This window comes from Aquarana catesbeiana, linkage group LG12 (assembly GCF_042186555.1).
Source record: "Aquarana catesbeiana isolate 2022-GZ linkage group LG12, ASM4218655v1, whole genome shotgun sequence".
In the NCBI taxonomy this organism is placed as follows: domain Eukaryota; kingdom Metazoa; phylum Chordata; class Amphibia; order Anura; family Ranidae; genus Aquarana; species Aquarana catesbeiana.
This window is the reverse complement of record NC_133335.1, coordinates 190,542,347-190,563,476: the sequence shown is the minus strand read 5'-3', so window position 1 is coordinate 190,563,476 and position 21,130 is coordinate 190,542,347. Positions and strand designations below refer to the sequence as shown.

At 44.2% G+C, this 21,130-nt stretch overlaps 1 protein-coding gene across 1 annotated transcript in view; it reads left to right on the top strand.

The window, feature by feature from the left end:
* Window positions 1-20,428, top strand: part of SNTA1 (syntrophin alpha 1) — a 116,204-nt gene extending 95,776 nt beyond the window's left edge. The window contains exons 6-8 of the mRNA XM_073606338.1: window positions 7,328-7,524; window positions 9,594-9,781; window positions 19,264-20,428. Of these exons, the coding sequence (XP_073462439.1) occupies window positions 7,328-7,524; window positions 9,594-9,781; window positions 19,264-19,356 (478 nt within the window). The 3' untranslated portion in view covers window positions 19,357-20,428. The remainder of the gene's footprint in view (window positions 1-7,327; window positions 7,525-9,593; window positions 9,782-19,263) is intronic.
* Window positions 20,429-21,130: the final 702 nt, after the last annotated feature.

The following is a 21,130-nucleotide window of genomic DNA, read 5'->3' as shown; positions in this document are numbered from 1 at the left end:
CAGAAAGTAAATATTATACGTCACAGTCCCTCAAATAGAGTAGGCATAACATTATGTCAGGGTGGTAGAGCAATAAAAACCATCTGGAATCATAAATATGGAATGGATGCATCAAAATAAGCTTGACGATGTTTCGTGGACTTCTATCCACTCATCAGGAGCAAGTGCATCCATATACTAAAAGGGGATAAAAAAAAAAAAAAAAAAAAATCACCATTATAGTTTAATATAACCACAGACTGGAGGGGTAGAGGGATTAAAGATGATGATGAACAAATAAATGGCCATAACTGAACAATGAAAGTCAAAAAAATAGGGAGTGGCGCTGTGTTAGAACTAAGGGTGTGGCTGTAAATTAAATAAGTGCTCAAGTGTATAATATAATGGCTTTTTAGAAGTGGAGAATTTGTTATAGTACGAAAGTCCCAAAAAAACGATGTATCCCTATTTTAGTGAAAAATCCTTATTTAGTGATAAAGAGAATTTGCTACTGTAAGTGCAAACAATAACACACATTTTAAATCATCACCATTATATAACATATATAAATCTTCTAATTAATAATTATAAAGTGACAAGTGCCCAAAACTGTGGTTATCAAACCATAGTGCATTGATGTGCGAGAACCATAATAGTAAATCATTAATAATGTGTAAAAACCGCAACTTTGTATCAAAGAAAATCCCATGTACTGTTTGTTGCAAAATGTTCATAACAGTAATATAATGTGCCGTGCACCAAAACCCCATAGAAATCGTGCAGAAAGTTCTTCTTTAGTAGTAAAGAGCCGTGCTGTAATTACTGGCAGTCACCCCCCAATGTGGTTGCACTCACCGGAGCACCCCACCCCTGCAGGGGTACAAGCGTGTGATGTTGATCCTGTCTCCCCGGTTGTATGGGTGCCAGTATCCTTCCACATGTCCCAATCCTAAACGCAGCTACTTGCATACAAGGAGGTGGGGACTTCCTGTCCCTTGATGTAATAAAGGTCCCCACTGGATATCCACTTAGGTGTTAGAAAAATAAAAAAGGTTTCCACATAGCGTGATTCTGTTTTAAAATGGATTCCTTTATTTATGTAAAACAGTCCAATCACAAAAGACCGATATCACACTGGCGAATAAAATAATTAATGTTCCCAGACAGGAGAGTGAGCTCACAGGCTCGTATGCTCTCCACACAATCCGGGGACGCAGCGCCAGCATGAACCGCCGCTTGCGTTCCACCAGTCAGATATCCGGAACCACGATCCGCGGAAGTGACGTTGTGCGTGCCAAGATAGTCCCGCCTTACGCGTTTCGTCATACGGACGTCATCGGAGGCACCTACGAGATGGCAAAGATGGCATACGAGCTCACTCTCCTGTCTGGGAACATTAATTATTTTTTTTGCCAGTGTGATATCAGTCTTTTGTGACTGGACTGTTTTACATAAATAAAGGAATCCATTTTAAAACAGAATCACGCTATGTGGAAACCTTTTTTATTTTTCTAACACCTAAGTGGATATCCAGTGGGGACCTTTACTACATCAAGGGACAGGAAGTCCCCACCTCCTTGTATGCAAGTAGCTGCGTTTAGGATTGGGACGCGTGGAAGGATACTGGCACCCGTACAACCGGGGAGACAGGATCAACATCACACGCTCGTACCCCTGCAGGGGTGGGGTGCTCTGGTGAGTGTAACCACATTGGGGGGTGACTGCCAGTAATTACAGCACGGCTCTTTACTACTAAAGAAGAACTTTCTGCACGATTTCTACGGGGTTTTGGTGCACGGCACATTATATTACTGTTATGAACATTTTGCAACAAACAGTACATGGGATTTTCTTTGATACAAAGTTGCGGTTTTTACACATTATTAATGATTTACTATTATGGTTCTCGCACATCAATGCACTATGGTTTGATAACCACAGTTTTGGGCACTGGTCACTTTATAATTATTAATTAGAAGATTTATATATGTTATATAATGGTGATGATTTAAAATTTGTGTTATTGTTTGCACTTACAGTAGCAAATTCTCTTTATCACTAAATAAGGATTTTTCACTAAAATAGGGATACATCGTTTTTTTGGGAGTTTCGTACTATAACAAATTCTCCACTTCTAAAAAGCCATTATATTATACACTTGAGCACTTATTTAATTTACAGCCACACCCTTAGATCTAACACAGCGCCACTCCCTATTTTTTTGACTTTCAGTTTTCTGGGGGATCACTTAGGTGTCCCCTTCCTATATAGGGGGGCTGCAGGTGTAAACCAGTCTGTAAGCGCGGATCTGTCGATATATTCATAACTGAACAATACTAGGCACTGTATGGTATGAATCTTTAGGGGGAACTCCACGCACAACGTAAAAAAAAAAAATCTGGCATGGGTTCCCCCTCCAAGAGCATACCAGGTCCTTCGGTCTGGCATGGATTTTAAGGGGAACCCCCACGCCGAAAAAAGGCATGGGGGTCCCCCCAAAATCCATACCAGACCCTTATCTGAGCACACAGCCCTGCAGGTTAGGAAAGGGGCTGGGGACGAGCGAGCACCCCCCCCTCCTGAACCATACCAGGCCACATGCCCTCAACATGGGAGGGGTGGGTGCTTTGGGGCTAGGGGGCTCTTCGCCCCCCACCCCAAAGCACCTTGTCCCCGTGTTGATGAGGACAGGGGCCTTTTCCCGACAACCCTGGCCGTTCTTTGTCGGGGTCTGCGGGGGGGGGCTTATCGGAATCTGGAAGCCCCCTTTAACAAGAGGGCCCCCAGATTCCTGCCCCCCACCCTATGTGAATGAGTATCGGGTGCATTGTACCCCTACCCATTCACCTAAAAAAAAGTCTCAAAAATAAAACACAGTACACATGTTTTTAAAGTAATTTATTAGGCAGCTCCAGGGTCTCTTCCGACTTCTTCTCCCCCCTCCGGCTCTTCTGCCTCCTCCACTGATGTCTTCTGCCTCTGCCGGTTCTTCTCCCTTCTCTGGGTCTTCTCCGCTCTTCGCTGATGTATTTTGGCCCTCTCCGGCTCTTCTCCCTCTGTCCGCTGTCTTCTGCCTCTGACAGGTCTTCTTCGCTATCTTCTTGCTCTTTTGCTGGGTCTTCTCCTCTGTCTTCTCCGCTGTCTTCTCCCTCTGTTCTTCTTCCGATGTTGACTCAACGCTCTCTCCCACTCTAATGCTTGGTGCATGGTGTGCCACTACTTCTATTGGCATGGGACGGGGCCACCGGAGGCCCGCCCCTTATAACATCACCGCCCAGGGCATGATGGGGCATGACGTCACCACCCGGGGCATGATGGGGCATGACGTCACCACCCAGGGCATGATGGGGCATGATGTTACCACCCGGGGCATGATGGGCGGTGATGTCATAAGGGGCGGGCCACCAGTGACCCCTCCCCATCCCAATATAAGTAGTGGCACACTGTGCACCCAGCATTGGAGTGGGAAAGAGCGTCAAGTCAACATCGGAAGAAGGCAGCGGAGAAGACCCAGCAAAAGAGCAAGAAGATAGCAGAGAAGACCTGGCAGAGGCAGACAGAGGGAGAAGAGCCAAGGAGGGCTAGAATACATCAGTGGAGAAGACCCGGAGAAGGAAGATGGCCCGCTGCAGGACCAAAATAACGGGTCCACTGATATAAGTAAAGGGCCCTGGGATCAGTGGGAAGGGCCAAGGGGGCCCTTCATGGTTTCTTGCAGTGGGGCCCTGAAGGTTCTAGTTATGTCTCTGCCTGTAAGTGATTTTTTTTTTTTTTTACGTGTTACCCTTCTAATTGTTTTTTTGGAGCAGGTCTTAGGGCAGACCGAAAGTCGCCCTGAACAATTTCAAAGGGAGGGACAAAGTGGGGACAGACTGGGTTTCCTCTCCTTTTTCTGGACAAGATAGTATTCAAAACTAGTTTACAAATGATAATGAGATCTGCCAGAACAGTACAGACGGGGTTGATTATTATACATGAACTCCCCAGGCCCTTCCTTAACCCATTCTCGCCCAGCCCCGGGATCCCTTTAGCAGGGCCTATGGGGCGGGAGGGACTGGTTGATTACATATAAATTGTGATTGCCTGTCACAGTGGTCACATGATTCAAACCAGTCTCACCAGTTCTCGATCATTAGTAGAAACTGAGAGCTGTCTATGAAGACAGGACAGATTGAGAGCAGCGGGAGCCATTGGTTGTGAGGAGGGAGCAGGGGCGGGGCCAGGGTCAAGCCACGCTGTGTGTGTCTATGGACGCACACAGCCTGCCTGGCTCAAGAATGCATCTCACGTGTGAACTCATAGCATGGGGAGGAGGAGGAGCCGAGACCGCTGCTGGGGGACCCCAGAAGAGGAGGTAAGAGGGCCGTTCTGTGCACTACCATTGCACAGAGCAGGTAAGTTTGAATCTGTTTTTTTTTTTTTTATTTTAGGGAAAAAGAGGAATTTACAACCACTTTTAACATTACAAAGCAGAGAAAAACGTTGGTTTTGAAGTATTCAGAAAAGTCATAAAAATGTGCGCAACACTTTGTAAATATTGAAGTTAAATAATGCTGTGTGAATGGGGAAATGTAACAAATATAAAGTAAGTGTTATCCCAATGTGGCTGCAAAAGAGGAAATTCTGTAAACGTTAAAGTGTGCTACTACAGGTGACTGTCCTGCCATCTAGTGGCGGTAAATGGGAAGTGCACCACCATTGGCAACAATATGAATCACCATTTACAGTGTTAATATGGAACATGCCCTTAGCTTAGGCAGACTGCGGGATTGAAAATATTGGCTGGACTTCTTCCCTGTTAAGACTCTTTAAATATTATGGGAATTTACTTCTTTAACAGTAAAGCATGACAGATTTTTTTTTTTTTGCTATAATATATTTAAATTTTTTATATAATATTATCAGCATAGTGCTTACCTAACCGCTTGCTGACCCCCCTTTAGCAGTTTTACTGCTACAGGGTGGCAGCTCTGCACCGGATCATGTGTATATATAGATGATCCAGCGATGCCTGGTAGGGGGGTGCGTGTGCGCGCTGTCAGTGGCCCGCTTCCTGTGTGATTACACACAGCAGAAGCCGATTGGTGGGTGCCGGGCACTGGATGTCCACTGGTGCCTGACGATTGTCAGGCAGAGACACAGGACTGAGATCCGCCTATGTAAACAAGGCAGATCTCTGTTCTGACAGGGGGAGGAGGGGGTAAGGGATGGATTTTGTGTCCCTGCAAAGCACGGAATAAAGTCCATCTGCTCCCCTAGTAAAAGCACCTTACACACACAAACACTGGCTAGGCACACAGTTAACCCTTTGTTCGCCCTAGATGTTAAACCCTTCCTGGCCAGTGTCATAAGTACAGTGACAGTGCATATTTTTAGCACTGATCAATGTATTAGTGTCACTGGTCCCCAAAAAGTGTCAGTGTCAGAATGTCCGCCGCAATGTCGCAGTCCCGCTATAAGTCACTGATTGCCGCCATTACTAGCAAAAAAATAAATAAAAAATTAAAAAATCCCAAAGTTTGTAGACGCTATAACTTTTGAACAAACCAAACGCTTATTAGGATTTTTTCATTTTTTTTACCAAAAATATATAGCAGAATGCATATTCCCTTAGATTTATGAGAAATTGGGTTTTGAACGGTTTTTTATTGGATATGTTTTATAGCAGAAAGTAAAAAAAAAATATTGTTTTTTTTTTTTCTTCAAAATTGTTGGTCTTTTTATGTTTAGCGCAAAAAAAATAGCAACCGCAGTGGTGATCAAATATCACCAAAAAAATGCTCTATTTGTGGGAAAAAAGGACATCAATTTTATTTGGATACAGCATCGCACAACTGCGCTATAGCCAAAAGACGGCTACAGCAAGGACCTCAAATGCCGGGAGGGCGTCCATGTACATCCACCGTTCGCATGCGGCGTGCTCTGTGATTGCCAAGTTCTTCGGACTCGGCTGATCATAGAGAAGGGTAAAGGGCCAATCACAGCGGGCCTTTACCACGTGATCAGCTGTCAGCCAATGACAGCTGATCACGGAAGTAAACAGAAGCCGGTTACCGGCTTCTTTTTTTTTTTCTTTCTTCACGCTGTCAGCGTGAAGAATAGAATAAAGCTGGTAACCGGCTTCTGTTAGAGGGACATCAGTCCCCTAAGTGCCAACCAATGCTGGTAATCAGTGCCCTCCAGTGCTGTAAATCCGTGCCCACCAGTGCCATCTTATCAGTTCCCATCAATACTGCTAATCAGTGCCCATCAGTACTGCCTATCAGTGCCCATTAATGCTGCCTATCAGTGCCACCTCTCCGTGCCACCTATTAGTGCCCATCAGTGCCACCCATCAGTAACGCCTCATCAGTGCCCATTAGTGCCACCTATCAGTGCCCATTAGTGCAGCCTACCAGTGCCACCTCATCAATGCCCATCAGTAAGACCCCTTTCACATTGAAAGCACCCGGGCGTCGGCAGTAAAGCGGCGCTATTTTTAGCTCCACATTACCGTCGTTTTAGTGGCACTATTCGGCCGCTAGCGGGGCAGTTTTAACCCCCCTGCTAGCAGCTGAAAAAGGGTTAAATCTGCCCGCAAAACGCTGTTGCAGCAGCGCTTTGCCGGTGGTATAGTAGCGCTGCCCCATTGTTTTCAATGGGCAGGAGCGGTGTAGGAGCGGTGTAGGAGTGGTGTATTCATCGCTCCTACACAGCTGCAAAGAAGCTGCTGGCAGGATTTTTTGTGATGCCTTGCCAGCGCAGCGCCCCAGTGTGAAAGCACTCGGACTTTCACACTGAGTTTGCAGATGAGGCTTTTTTCAGGCACTATGCAGGCGCTATTTTTAGTGCTGTTGCGCCTGAAAAATGCCTCCAGTGTGAAAGGGGTCTAAGGGAGAATAATTACCTGTTTGCAAAATTTTATAACAAAATATGAAAACGTTTTGGATTTTTTTTCAAAATTTTCGGTCTTTTTGAGTTTGTTTAGAAAAAAATAAAAACCGCAGTGGTGATTAAATACCAACAAAAGAAAGCTCCATTTATGTGAAAAAAAATTATAAAAATGTCATTTGGGTACAGTGTTGTATGACCGCGCAATTGTCATTCATGAAGGGGGGTAAATCATCCAGAGGTCAAGTGGTTAATTTTAGTGCACACAATTTTTGGTAAAATATAAAAGATTATGTTGCACCGAGTAAAGAGGTACCAAACATGTCAAGCCTTAAAATTGTGTGCACCTGTGAATTTTAATCCCCCGAATTTTTTTATCTGTGTTTTTAGCTGTTTGCCTGGCGTTGGGCTTTAATAATTAAACAGGGGGCACTTTTCTCAGGTAAATTTACTAAAATATTTCTGTCATCCTTCACAGGCTTGTACACTCTGGGCCCCCCAAGAGCTCACCGGTCTACGACACTGAGCTGGCCTTCGCTCTTCGTTCTGGCACACAGAAGGGGGTGGAAACTCATTTGTTCAGCGTGGCAATACAGAGAGAGCTGGCGGAGTGGACACGGGCATTAGTAGACGGATGCCACAATGCAGCGGAGCTTATACAAGAGGTGACAACAGGTGAGAGAAGTGCAGCTCAAAAACATTGCAAGACAAAATAAAAAAAATAAAAAAAACATGCATTCAGGAGGTGACAAACTGCTGCTCAACTGCCTCTGAAAAGCAATCAACCATAAATCTCTTTTCAGTGAGATGGCATATTCCACTATCAGTGTGAAAAAGGCCTAAAGAAAGGATCATTAGGAGTCAGTTCTTAATTTGCTTGCATTCCTGTACTGCCGGACTGGCCATGATTCCCGTGTACAGCGAGCCATACACAGCTAGATCTCTCTCTGCAGGCTGAAGCAGAGAAAATTAACAGATTCCAACATCCACACTAAGCAGATGGAGGAATCTCCCCTGCCGCAAATTTTTTCAAGCAACTGCGGGGGACGACTGGATGAATACCCAAACAGTGACTGAATGTGGGTGGACAATCTTCCATTTTATCAAACACTGTGTCCTATCATTGGTGTCAGTGGGAGGAATAGTGCCCCATCATTGGTGTCAGTGGAAGGAATAGTGACCCATCAGTGGGAGGAATAGTGCCCCATCATTGGTGTCAGTGGGAGGAATAGTGCCCCATCATTGGTGTCAGTGGGAGGAATAGTGCCCCATCATTGGTATCAGTGGAAGGAATAGTGCCCCATCATTGGTGTCAGTGGAAGGAATAGTGTCCCATCATTGGTGTCAGTGGAAGGAATAGTGTCCCATCATTGGTGTCAGTGGGAGGAATAGTGTCCCATCATTGGTGTCAGTGGAAGGAATAGTGTCCCATCATTGGTGTCAGTGGGAGGAATAGTGCCCCATCAGTGGTGTCAGTGGGAGGAATAGTGACCCATCACTGGTATCAGTGGGAGAAATAGTGTCCCATCATTGGCGTCAGTGGGAGGAATAGTGTCTCATCATTGGTGTCAGTGAGAGGAATAGTGTCCCATCATTGGTGTCAGTGGGAGGAATAGTGTCCCATCATTGGTGTCAGTGGGAGGAATAGTGTCCCATCATTGGCGTCAGTGGGAGGAATAGTGTCCCATCATTGGTATCAGTGGGAGGAATAGTGTCCCATCATTGGCATCAGTGGGAGGAATAGTGTCTCATCATTGGTGTCAGTGAGAGGAATAGTGTCCCATCATTGGTGTCAGTTGGAGGAATAGTGCCCCATCATTGGTATCAGTGGGAGGAATAGTGTCCCATCATTGGCGTCAGTGGGAGGAATAGTGCCCCATCATTGGTGTCAGTGGAAGGAATAGTGTCCCATCATTGGTGTCAGTGGGAGGAATAGTGCCCCATCAGTGGTGTCAGTGGGAGGAATAGTGCCCCATCAGTGGTATCAGTGGGAGGAATAGTGACCCATCACTGGTATCAGTGGGAGAAATAGTGTCCCATCATTGGCGTCAGTGGGAGGAATAGTGTCTCAGCATTGGTGTCAGTGAGAGGAATAGTGTCCCATCATTGGTGTCAGTGGGAGGAATAGTGTCCCATCATTGGCGTCAGTGGGAGGAATAGTGTCCCATCATTGGCGTCAGTGGGAGGAATAGTGTCCCATCATTGGTATCAGTGGGAGGAATAGTGACCCATCACTGGTATCAGTGGGAGAAATAGTGTCCCATCATTGGCGTCAGTGGGAGGAATAGTGTCTCATCATTGGTGTCAGTGAGAGGAATAGTGTCCCATCATTGGTATCAGTGGGAGGAATAGTGTCCCATCATTGGCGTCAGTGGGAGGAATAGTGTCTCATCATTGGTGTCAGTGAGAGGAATAGTGCCCCATCATTGATGTCAATGGGAGAAATAGTGCCCCATTATTGATGTCACCACCGGGAATTATGCACCATTGTTGGTGTCAGTGGAAGGAATAATGTGTTGTATCAGTGGGAGAAAAAGTACCCCAAGGGCCGGATAAAGGCGAACAAAGGGCCACATCTGGCCCTTGGGCAACAGTTTGGAGACCACTGCTCTACTCTATTTAAAACAAAAGTAAACATTTTGGCTTTAGATATACAATAACATTTGTGTATAGTTTAGTAGATAGCATCATCTATACAATACTATTCTCCTCCTAAACATGAATATCTGTTTTTACCTACCTAGCATGTACATGGGGTGGAAAAGAGTGTGCACTCTCTATACATATCGACAAAGGATTCACACTCTTCACGGAGGAGCCTGGACTCAACAGAATCGTTCACCTTCATAAACCCTTTGAGAAACTCCGGATGTCTTCTGACGATGGTGCCAGGATGTTGTATCTGGACTTTGGCAACCCCGAGGGTGAACTTGTACGTAAAGAAAGTTCTATTTCATACACATTGTTCTTTATAGGTACACTGTATTTCCAAAAGTATTGGGATGCCTGCCTTTACACCCACATGAACTTTAATGGCATCCCAGTCTTATTCTGTAGGGTTCATTATTGAGTTGGCCCACCCTTTGCAGCTAGAACAGCTTCAACTCTTCTGGAAAGGCTGTCCACAAGGTTTAGGAATGTGTCTATGGGAATGTTTGACCATTCTTCCAGAAGAGTATTTGTCAGGTCAGGCACTGATACTGGACGAGAAGGCCTGGCTTGCAGTCTCCGCTCTAATTCATCCCAAAGATGTTCTATCGAGTTGAGGTCAGCACTCTATGCAGGCCAGTCCAAGTCCCTCCACCCCAAACTCGCTCATCCATGTCTTTATGGATCTTGCTTTGTGCACTGGTGCCCAGTCTTGTTGGAACAGGAAGGGGCCATCCCCAAACTGTTCCCACAAAGTTGGGAGCATGAAATTGTCCAAAATGTCTTGGTATGCTGACACATTAAGAGTTCCCTTCACTGGAACAAAGGGACTAGGCCCAACCCCTGAAAAACAACCCCACGCCATAATCCCCCTTCCACCAAATGATTTGGAGGGGAGGCCCATTACTTTTGCAATATAGTGTGGATGAACAAGTTTGGGGTGGAGGACTCCTGACTTTGTGGAAACAGTTTGGGGTTGGCCCTTTCTGTTCCAACATAACTGTGCACAAAGCAAGGTCCATAAAGACATGGATGAGCGAGTTTGGGGTGGAGGAACTTGACTGGCCTCACCCCAATAGAACACCTTTGGGCGGAGACTGCGAGCCAGGCCTTCTCGTCCAACACCAGTGCATGTTTTCACAAATGTGCTTCTGGAAGAATGGTCCAACATTCCCATAGACACACTCCTAAACCTTGTGGACAGCCTTCCTAGAAGAGTTGAAGCTGTTATAGCTGCAAAGGGTGGGCCAACTCATTATTAAACCCTACGGACTAAGACTGGGATGCTATTTAAAGTTCATGTAAAGGCAGGTGTCCCAAAACTTTTGACAATACAGTGTGTGTGGTTTTTCTAATGGTCACAAGCAGACCTGTCTTTGTGTACACATATAGCTTGAATGTAGAGCATTTTCCTGCTGACTTATCTAGCAATTGCTTTTATTTCAGCAGTTTTTCAGCTCATAACCTGCAATGTTGTGCTGCCAATTAATACCTCCAGTGTTCACCAACCTAACCCCAAATTTAATTGCTCACTGTTTTGACTTAAACTACTTAAAGGAGCTTTGGTCTACGCCACCATTCCATAATGCAATGCAGTGGCAAACATGGAGGTTTTTACTTTGCATTGTGAGAGGTCTGGGGGTGGTTGAGAGTTTTGACATTAGAACCCAAGGCATGCATTGGCTACATGCTGTGCTCATTTTCAGAGGCTCCTTGGCACTACTGAAGCCATTCTCTTGATAGATGAAGGTATGTTATGGCCTTACATATTCACTAAAGAGCAGGAAGAACATACCACAACACTGTGGGGTTGATATACTAAACGCAAATAGACTGTGCACTTTGCAGGTGTAGTTGCACTCTGCAAGGGCAATGGCTCCACAGCTTAGTAAATGAAGTGATGCTTCACTTTACAAAAATACCCAATCGCATGCAAGGAAAAAAAAAAACAGCATTTCTGGTGGCACATGATTGGATGATGAAAGTCAACAGAGGTTAACCTCATTTAACAAGCTCTGGAGCAAACCGCAGTTACAAAGTGCACGGCCTATTTGCCTTTAGTAAATTAACTCCTGTATGTCACAGAAAATGGGCATGAGGTAACCATTACAATATAAGAAACCTTTTTTATTTGCTTTAAAGCCCAACTCAAAGCAAAAAAAAAAAGTTTTCCCACGCAGTGGGGCTATGCCCGCACTGCACGGATAAACTGATCGTTTTTGTCTAGGGAATTGGAGAATGGAGATATTCTTACCTAATCCTCCCCAACACAAGACTGGTCCCTTTGGTGCCTGTCCCCCTCCCACCCTGGTCTAGCAGTCTTACGCAGTGGACTGTTCCTGAAGTCATCACACCCATAGACTTGCTCTGGATGTGAGGATGACGGGAACAGTCCAAGGATCGGGTGAGTATAGAGCTTTTTCCTCATTCCTAGACAAATTGAGCAGTTGACCCATGCTGTGTGGGCACAGCCCCACTGCACAGCATGGGATTTTTTTTGTTTTTTTTTTGCTAAGTGATGGGCTTTTAGCCCTGTTTAACCGCTTGACATACGGAGGACGTCATATGACGTCCTCGACTTTCGGGGCTTATATCTGAATGATGTCTGAGGCTACAGACATCATTCAGATACCGGCATTTTCAGCCGGCGATTCCGTACACCATAAGAACGATCATAGTGGCTGTTCCGCCGCTTGATCGTTCTTACGGGCGGCGGGAGGGGACTTCCCCCTCCTCCCGCCGCCCTCCGGTGCTACTACCGACTCACCTCAGCGATCGGTGAGTCGGATAGCGGATCCGCCGGCGCCGGATGTTCACCATAGAGATTTCCGGCTTCCCAGCCTAGAGGTGAGATGTGGGGTCTTATTGACCCCATATCTCACTGTAAAAGAGGACTGATCGTGTCATATTCCTATTACAAGGGATGTTTACATTCCTTGTAATAGGAATAAAAGTGATCAAAAAAAAAAAAATTTTTTTAAAGTGTAAAAATAAAAATTTTTTAAAAAGTAAAATTAACAATAAAAAAAAAAAAAAAATTTTTAAAGCGCCCCTGTCCCCGTGAGCTCGCACGCAGAAGCGAACGCATACGTAAGTCCCGCCCACATATGAAAACGGTGTTCAAACCACACATGTGAGGTATCGCCGCGAACGTTAGAGCGAGAGCAATAATTTTGGCCCTAGACCTCCTCTGTAACTCAAAACATGTAACCAGTAAAAAATGTTAAAGCGTCGCCAATGGGGATTTTTAAGTACCAAAGTTTGGCGCCATTCCACGAGCGTGTGCAATTTTGAAGCGTGACATGTTAGGTATCTATTTACTCGGCGTAACTTCATCTTTCACACAATGCAAAAAAATTTGGCTAACTTTGCTGTTTTGTTTTTTTTTAAAGCATGAAACTGTTTTTTTTTCAAAAAAACGCGTTTGAAAAATTGCTGCGCAAATACCGTGCAAGATAAAAAGTTGCAATGACTGCCATTGTATTCTCTAGGGTCTCTGCTAAAAAAACATATATAATGTTTGGGGGTTCTATCTAATTTTATAGCAAAGAAATGATGATTTTTGACATGTAGGAGCGAAGTGTCAGAAATGGCCTGGATGCGAAGTGATATGTACCGCGTGTTCACCTGATCATCACATCTATAAGACAACCCATTCTGGAACCATGGGCGTTATGGTAGAGATAGCCACCCTTTGGGGCTTTAACAGCCTCCACCCTTCTGAGAAGTCTTTTCACAAGATTATAGAGGGTGTCTGTGGGAATTTGTGCCCATTCAACCATTATTTGTGAGATCAGGTTTTTGGTTGAGATGACCTAGTTCAAAATCTGTGTTCCAAATCATTCCAAAGGTGTTCAGTAGGATCGAGATCAGGGCTCTGTGCAGGACACTCAATTTCCTCTACACCAGACTCATCAAACCATATTTTTATGCACCTAGCTTTGGTGATTCACCATATGGTGTAGCTACCATGACACATAAGGACCTGCCCGTTAGATCATACTTGTCTCAGCGCTAGTTTACACTTGCTTCAAAACAAGGCTTCGGACACTTTGTTAAAGCTCTCTGAACACCAGTCAAAGCCCCTGTGTGGTTAGCTTACAGTTCTGTTTAAACCTTGCTTTTGCTTGGTGCTTCGATGAGGCTTCGATGAGGCTTTGGTGGGGCTTCAATGAGGCTTTGGTGGGGCTTCGATGAGGCTTTGGTGGGGCTTTAGTGGGGCTTTGGTGGGGCTTTGGTGGGGCTTCAGTGAGGCTTTGGTGGGGCTTTGTGAGGCTTTGGTTGGGCTTCAAGCGAGCTTTTCCATAGACTTCTATTGAGGCTTTGAAGACACTTTGAAGCACCACTAAAACTACATGGAAGCTACATGGGTTATACATTTTGAAGCAAAGCTGAAGCAAAGCAAAAGCAAGGTGTAAACAGGACTGTAAGCTAACCATTTTATTTAGTGACAGGGGCTTTGACTAGCATTCAGAGAGCTTTAACAAAGCCTGTCCGAAGCCTTGTTTTGAAGCAAGTGGAAACTAGCCATTAATGTGTGTTGAAGCCGATGCAAGTGTAAATGAGCCCTTACACTTCCTGCTATATAAGTGTAGCACTACCCCCAAAGGAGCCGCTTACTAGATTGCTCTGAGTAATTTCCCCAATAGTTGCCCTACAGCCAAGCGCACGGTCAAGGTCACTCTTTGGCTCAGTGAACAGTCCAGGGGTTTTCTTTTTAGACAAAGCTCTTCAGCACACTGGACACTATGCCCCCTTTACACACAGCTGACTCTAACACAGGAGGGATGGCCTCAGCCCACAGTCTCTAGGATCCCTCTCTTTAGTCTGTACTCACAAATGTCCTTAGAAAATTGGTTTCCTCCTTCCAATATCCTTGCAACACTTTCTCCCTGTGATACCAGACTTGATCCTCAGACAACAGTCCCTCAGTCGGCTTTCTGCAGCTTCTGGCAAAGCTTGTCTCTAGGTAGCCCACCTGAGACCTCGACACCCCACAGGCACATGGCAGGATGGCCTAAGGGGGCAAGCAGCTCCCCTTAGGCTGTGATCACCTTGCTGCTTTCTGTCTCAGACTATTTATACAGGCTCTCATCTAATATCTTGGCAACCCTCAGGGATTGGCCAGGGCTGTATAACTATTTAGCTGCTGATTAGACACTTGTCCACTAATCTCGAGAGCTTTCTAGACCGGGGCTTCTGTTAGAAATCAAGGGGCCCTGTACAGCCTACTTGACAGGGCCCCTCTCCTTTTTTTTTACATTCTTTTAACAGCGTTGTTGGGGGGCTTTGGTGAAATATCAGGGGTCTAAACAGACCCCTGATGTCTCACATTTGAGACTGAGAAAGGGACTGAGGACAGATTCCCCAGTCCCTTGCTCTGCAGCCTCAGCTACACTGGACAGTGAATTAATGGGAAGCACTCGGAGGCTCCCTATTCCATAGTACACAATTTACTATGCTTTAGTGATAAATGGACACAGTGAGTGATCAGTGCCAATTGCTCACTGTGTTCATTCAGGAAAGGAAGGGGCTAGTAAATAGGACATGATTACCGCACAACCCCCCTCTCCATCCTTAAACCTCCCCGTGTGCCCTCAGCAGCTGCTGGCGGGAGAGGAGGGAAGCTGGCAATGCTACAGGGGAGGGGGGCACACAGGAAGGCCCGGACAGCAGGGGGGTGGGGACCCAGATACCAAACCCCCTGCAGTACAGGCGGATGAAGAACAAGGAGAAGCCAGCAGAGCTGCAGGGGGAGCCACAAGAGATGGCAATAAGCAGTACAGCATTGCTCCAGCTCAGCAGGCGCCCGGGTACCCCTTTTGGACTGATGGGGCCTGTGCCCGGTACTGGAGGGCTGGCTGTACTGCCTTATCAGTGGCCCTGTTCTGAACTAACCAGGGGGAAGCAGTTAATCCTGCAACTTCTGAAACATAGAAAAACTAAAACAATTAACAGCCACATTCCAGTGAGCAAAAACTAAATTTGCCTAACAACGAACAGCAGTTCCACTGAGTACAGTGGGCCAAAACTAAATTTACCTAATTCTAGCACCTACCGTGTTTCCCCGAAAATAAGCCCGGGTCTTATATTCATTTTGTCAGTAAAAGACACAGTAGGGCTTATTTTCAGGGTAGGTCTTACCATGTTATGTGCTGTCTTCTCTCCCCCTCTCTCTCCCTGCCTGACAGGAATCCCCAGTGTGAACCGAGTTAAAATGCTTGTAAAATCCTATAATCCACTCTATTACAGTATTATATAATGTACAATGTGTGTGTTTCTGTAAAATAATTGTGCCAAATACCTTCATTATAGCGCCGCTCTGCGCTTCTGTGACCCGCCGGAGCTCTCTTCCCTGCAATTATATTACAGAAACACACATTGTACATTATATTCTACTGTAATAGAGTGGATTATAGGATTTTACAAGCATTTTAACCACTTGCCGACCGGGCCATAGTCGAAAGACGTCTACAGCGCGGTCGGCTAGTTCTGGGTGGACGTCCATGGACGTCCTCCCAGAATACTGCTCTCGCGCGCCCCCTGGGGCGCGCACCCGAGAACTTCCGTGACCGCCGGGTCCATAGGACCCGGCGCATCACGGATCACGGTAAACGGCCGCTAATCGCGGCCGTTTACCATGTGATCGCTCCGTCAAATGACGGAGCGATCACATGTCAACAGACCGGCGTCATGTCATGACGCCGGTTCCTCCCTCCCCTCTGTGTACCGATCGGTACAGTGTGAGAGGAGAGGGGGAGGGATCGGATGGCAGCACCGCTGTGGGCTGCATGTGTAGTGCCCACAGCGGTGCTCAGTGACAATTGCTGTCACATCCATCCATCCCTCCATGCTCAGCCATCCCTGCAATACTCTGCATAATACTCTGCATAATACCCTGCAATACTCTGCATAATACTCTGCATAATACCCTGCAATACTCTGCATAATACTCTGCATAATACCCTGCAATACTCTGCATAATACTCTGCATAATACCCTGCAATACTCTGCATAATACCCTGCAATACTCTGCATAATACTCTGCATAATACTCTGCATAATACCCTGCAATACTCTGCATAATACCCTGCAATACTCTGCATAATACTCTGCATAATACCCTGCAATACTCTGCATAATACCCTGCAATACTCTGCATAATACCCTGCAATACTCTGCATAATACTCTGCATAATACCCTGCAATACTCTGCATAATACCCTGCAATACTCTGCATAATACCCTGCAATACTCTGCATAATACCCTGCAATACTCTGCATAATACCCTGCAATACTCTGCATAATACTCTGCATAATACTCTGCATAATACTCTGCAATACTCTGCATAATACCCTGCAATACTCTGCATAATACTCTGCATAATACTCTGCATAATAGCCTGCATAATACTCTGCATAATAGCCTGCAATACTCTGCATAATAGCCTGCAATACTCTGCATAATACCCTGCAATACTCTGCATAATACCCTGCAATACTCTGCAATACTCTGCATAATACCCTGCAATACTCTGCATAATACCCCGCACTACTCTGCAATATACCCGGCACTACTCTGCAATATACCCTGCAATACTCTGCAATACTCTGCAATTTTTAACCAGTTCCCACCCACAGTCATATGACGTCCTTGACTTTGAGCGGGGATATCTGAATGATGGTTGCAGCTACAGGCATCATTCAGATATCAGCTTTTTCAGCCGGCGATTTCCTACACCATAAGAATGATCATAGCAGCTGTTCCACTGCTTGATCGTTCTTATGGGAGGCGAGAGGGGACGCCCCCCCCTTCCCGCCACCCTCCGGTGCTTCTACCGACTCACCGCTAGATCGAAGCCAAGATCGTTTTTTTTTTTTTGTTTTTTTTTCAGGCTTCCCAGCCTAGAGGTGAGATGTGGGGTCTTATTGACCCCATATCTCACTGTAAAGAGGACCTGTCATGCCATATTCCTATTACAAGGATGTTTACATTCCTTGTAATAGAAATAAAAGTGATCAAAAAATTTTTTGGGGGGAAAAAAGTGTCAAACTAAAATAAATAAAGTAAAATAAACAATAAAAAAAAAAAAAAAAAAATTTAAAGTGCCCCTGTCCGTGTGCTCACATGCAGAAGCGAACACTTACGTAAGTCCCGCCCACATATGAAAACGGTGTTCAAACCACACATATGAGGTATCACTGCGAACGTTGGAGCGAGAGCAATAATTTTGGCCCTAGACCTCCTCTGTAACTCAAAACATGTAACCAGTAAAAAATTTTAAAGCGTCACCTATGGAGATTTTTAAGTAGCGACGTTTGGCACCATTCCACGAGCGTGTGCAATTTTGAAGGGTGACATGTTAGGTATCTATTTACTCGGCGTAACTTCATCTTTCACATTATGCAAAAACATTGGGCTAACTTTACTGTTTTGTTTTTTTTTAAAGCACAAAACTGTTTTTTTTTCCCCAAAAAACGCGTTCGAAAAATTGCTGCGCAAATACCGTGTGAGATAAAAAGTTGCAACAACCGCCATTGTATTCTCTAGGGTCTTTGCTAAAAAAATATATATAATGTTTTGGGGTTCTATGTAATTTTCTAGCAAATAAATGATGATTTTTACATGTAGGAGAGAAATGTCAGAATTGGCCTGGGTACTCCAGAACGCCTGAAGGTGCTCCCCTGCATGTTGGGCCTCTGTATGTGGCCACGCTGTGTAAAAGTCTCACACATGTGGTATTGCCATACTCGGGAGTAATAGCAGAATGTGTTTTGGGGTGTAATTTGTGGTATGCATATGCTGTGTGTGAGAAATAACCTTCTAATATGACAATTTTGTGAAAAAAAAAAAAGAAAAAAAAAAAATCTTGATTTTGCAAAGAATTGTGGGAAAAGATGACAATTTCAAAAAAACTCACCATGCATCTTTTCAAATACCTTGGAATGTCTTCTTTCCAAATAGGGGTCATTTGGGGGGTATTTGTACTTTTCTGGCATGTTAGGGTCTCAAGAAATTTGATAGGCCGTCAGTACTTCAGGTGTGATCAATTTTCAGACATTCGCACCATAGCTTTTGGACTCTCTAACATTCACAAAGACCAAATAATATACACCAAGTTGTACTTATTTTTACCAAAGATATGTAGCAGTATAAATTTTGGCCAAAATTTCCAAAGAAAAATTACTAATTTGCTAAATTTTATAACAGAAACAAAGAAAAATTCATTTTTTTACCAAATTTTCAGTCTTTTTTCTTTTATAGCGCAAAAAATAAAAAACCCAACGGTGACTAAATACCACCAAAAAAAAGCTCTATTTGTGTGAAAAAAAGGACAAAAATTTCATATGGGTACAGTGTTGTATGACTGAGTAATTGTCATTCAAAGTGTGAGAGCACCGAAAGCTGAAAATTGGTCTGGTTAGGAAGGGGGTTTAAGTGCCCAGTGGTCAAGTGGTTAAACTAGGGCTTATTTTCAGGGTAGGGCTTATATTCCAGCCCTGCTGGAAAATAACGCTAGGTCTTATTTTCAGGATAGGTCTTATTTTCAGGATAGGACTTATTTTCGGGATAGGTCTTATTTTCAGGATAGGTCTTATTTTCGGGATAGGTCTTATTTTCGGGATAGGTCTTATTTTCGGGGTAGGTCTTATTTTGGGGAAAACACGGTATCTAGGAGGGTGCTACATAAGTATAATGATAAAATCAAATATATAGACTTTCAACTCTTTTAATTTTCTTCTTTTTTTTTTTTCCCATTCAGCAACTGGATCTTCACTCTTGTCCCAAAACCATCGTCTTCATCATTCACTCGTTTTTGTCAGCCAAGGTGTCTCGCATGGGTCTCTTACCGTAAGGAAGAGTTCCGGGGAAGTCCTACAGAGAACCAAAGTAGTTCCTGCACTAATCCACTCATAAATGAAAAGAGCTTCTTGGGTTGCCTAAGCCATCCTTGAACAATTGTCGGCACTGGAATAGTTCCTGCCGCAGTTGTCGCTGTGTTATACGATACACTTTAACCCTGTGTTACCTGGTGCCAATACCTTTCACAGCAACGTAGTGCCTTACATGTAGTTTTATGTAATGGTTTTCGATGCACAGATATGAAGAGAGCAGGCACCTCATCGTTCCTGTTTTGATCAAGAAGGAGATTTTCGGTGCCTTCAGCTGTTTTCTTCAAAAATTGTAGATAGAGCTGTAAAATACAACACTGGGTCCTAAGCTGTATTCTTATTTCTACATCTGACTTAAAATTTTGTGCATAATAATTATATATATATTATATATGTATATTCATAAGAAGAAGTCAAATAAGATATATTTAGTTTTTATTAGAGTTGCTAAAAAAAATTGATTGGCAAGATGGTGTCTGTTTCGTTTTTCCACTGTGGTCAAGTGAGACGGTGATGACATGGCAGCTCTCCATTGGCTGGAAAATATTTGTGTGCCCTTGCTGGTTACTCTCTTGTTTAAAGGGAATCATGCAACTGATTTAAATTACATTGTTACAAATGGGTCTAGTTATAAAAAAAATTTGCATTCGCACAGGTGTCATGAATAACCCCCATAATTTGCCTAATATGTTTATTTCCTGTGATCGCCGTCTCCATCTAGTGGCCATACTGTAGTATTTTTCTGAAATACATCAATCAGGAAAGTTCTGCATTATGGCCAGAAGGTGGAGCTGATGATCATAGGAAATAATGACGGCTGTGCGATTGCTTGAGACATTTGCACTGCAAATTTTTTGGAAATAGGTCCCAAAGTGTGCCATATTGAGGTGCTAGCTTCTGATGGTGACATGGCTGCTTCATGTGTTTAGACCAAGGATACGCCATAAAGACAGTATGTTATATTTTAAATGTTTTTTTTTTTTCACAAATCAGTGTGAAGCTTTAAAATTCTTTAATAAACTTTTAAGCCAGAAATGTCTGGATTTGGATACGGCTCTTTCTATAAATATAACTTGTCTGATGTTAGACTGAATTTGACCTGTAGTGTTAATTCTACATCATAGGATGCGTCTTCTTCAGTGAACACAATGAAAAAATTGGATGAAATGTCCTAAAATGGACATTAGGCCAGGCTATCAGAATTTTATACATACACTATATTGCCAAAAGTATTGGGGCGCCTGCCTTTACACACAGAATAATTTCAATGGCACGTACGTAAATTACTGCACTCAAATGTAAAATTTTAGTTTTTTGGGGGGTTTTTTTTACGGCTCTGTACTCATCGCTCTGTTACTCATTTTTATGCAGCTGTGTGTTTTGTTCCATAGACTTCAATGCATCTACACTATATTACCAAAAGTATTGGGACACCTGCCTTTACACGTACATGAACTTTAATGGCATCCCAGTCTTAGTCCGTAGGCTTCAATATTGAGTTGGCCCACCCTTTGTAGCTATAACAGCTTTCACTCTTCTGGGAAGGCTGTCCACAATTTTAGGAGTGTGTCTATGCGAATGTTTGACCATTCTTCCAGAAGAGCATTTGTGAGGTCAGGCACTGATGTTGGACGAGAAGGCCTGGTCCGCAGTCTCCACACTAATTATGGGAGGGGAAGGGGTCTTGTGCTTTGTTGGAAAGGCTACTTGCAAGAATGATTTGCCTTCACTACTGAC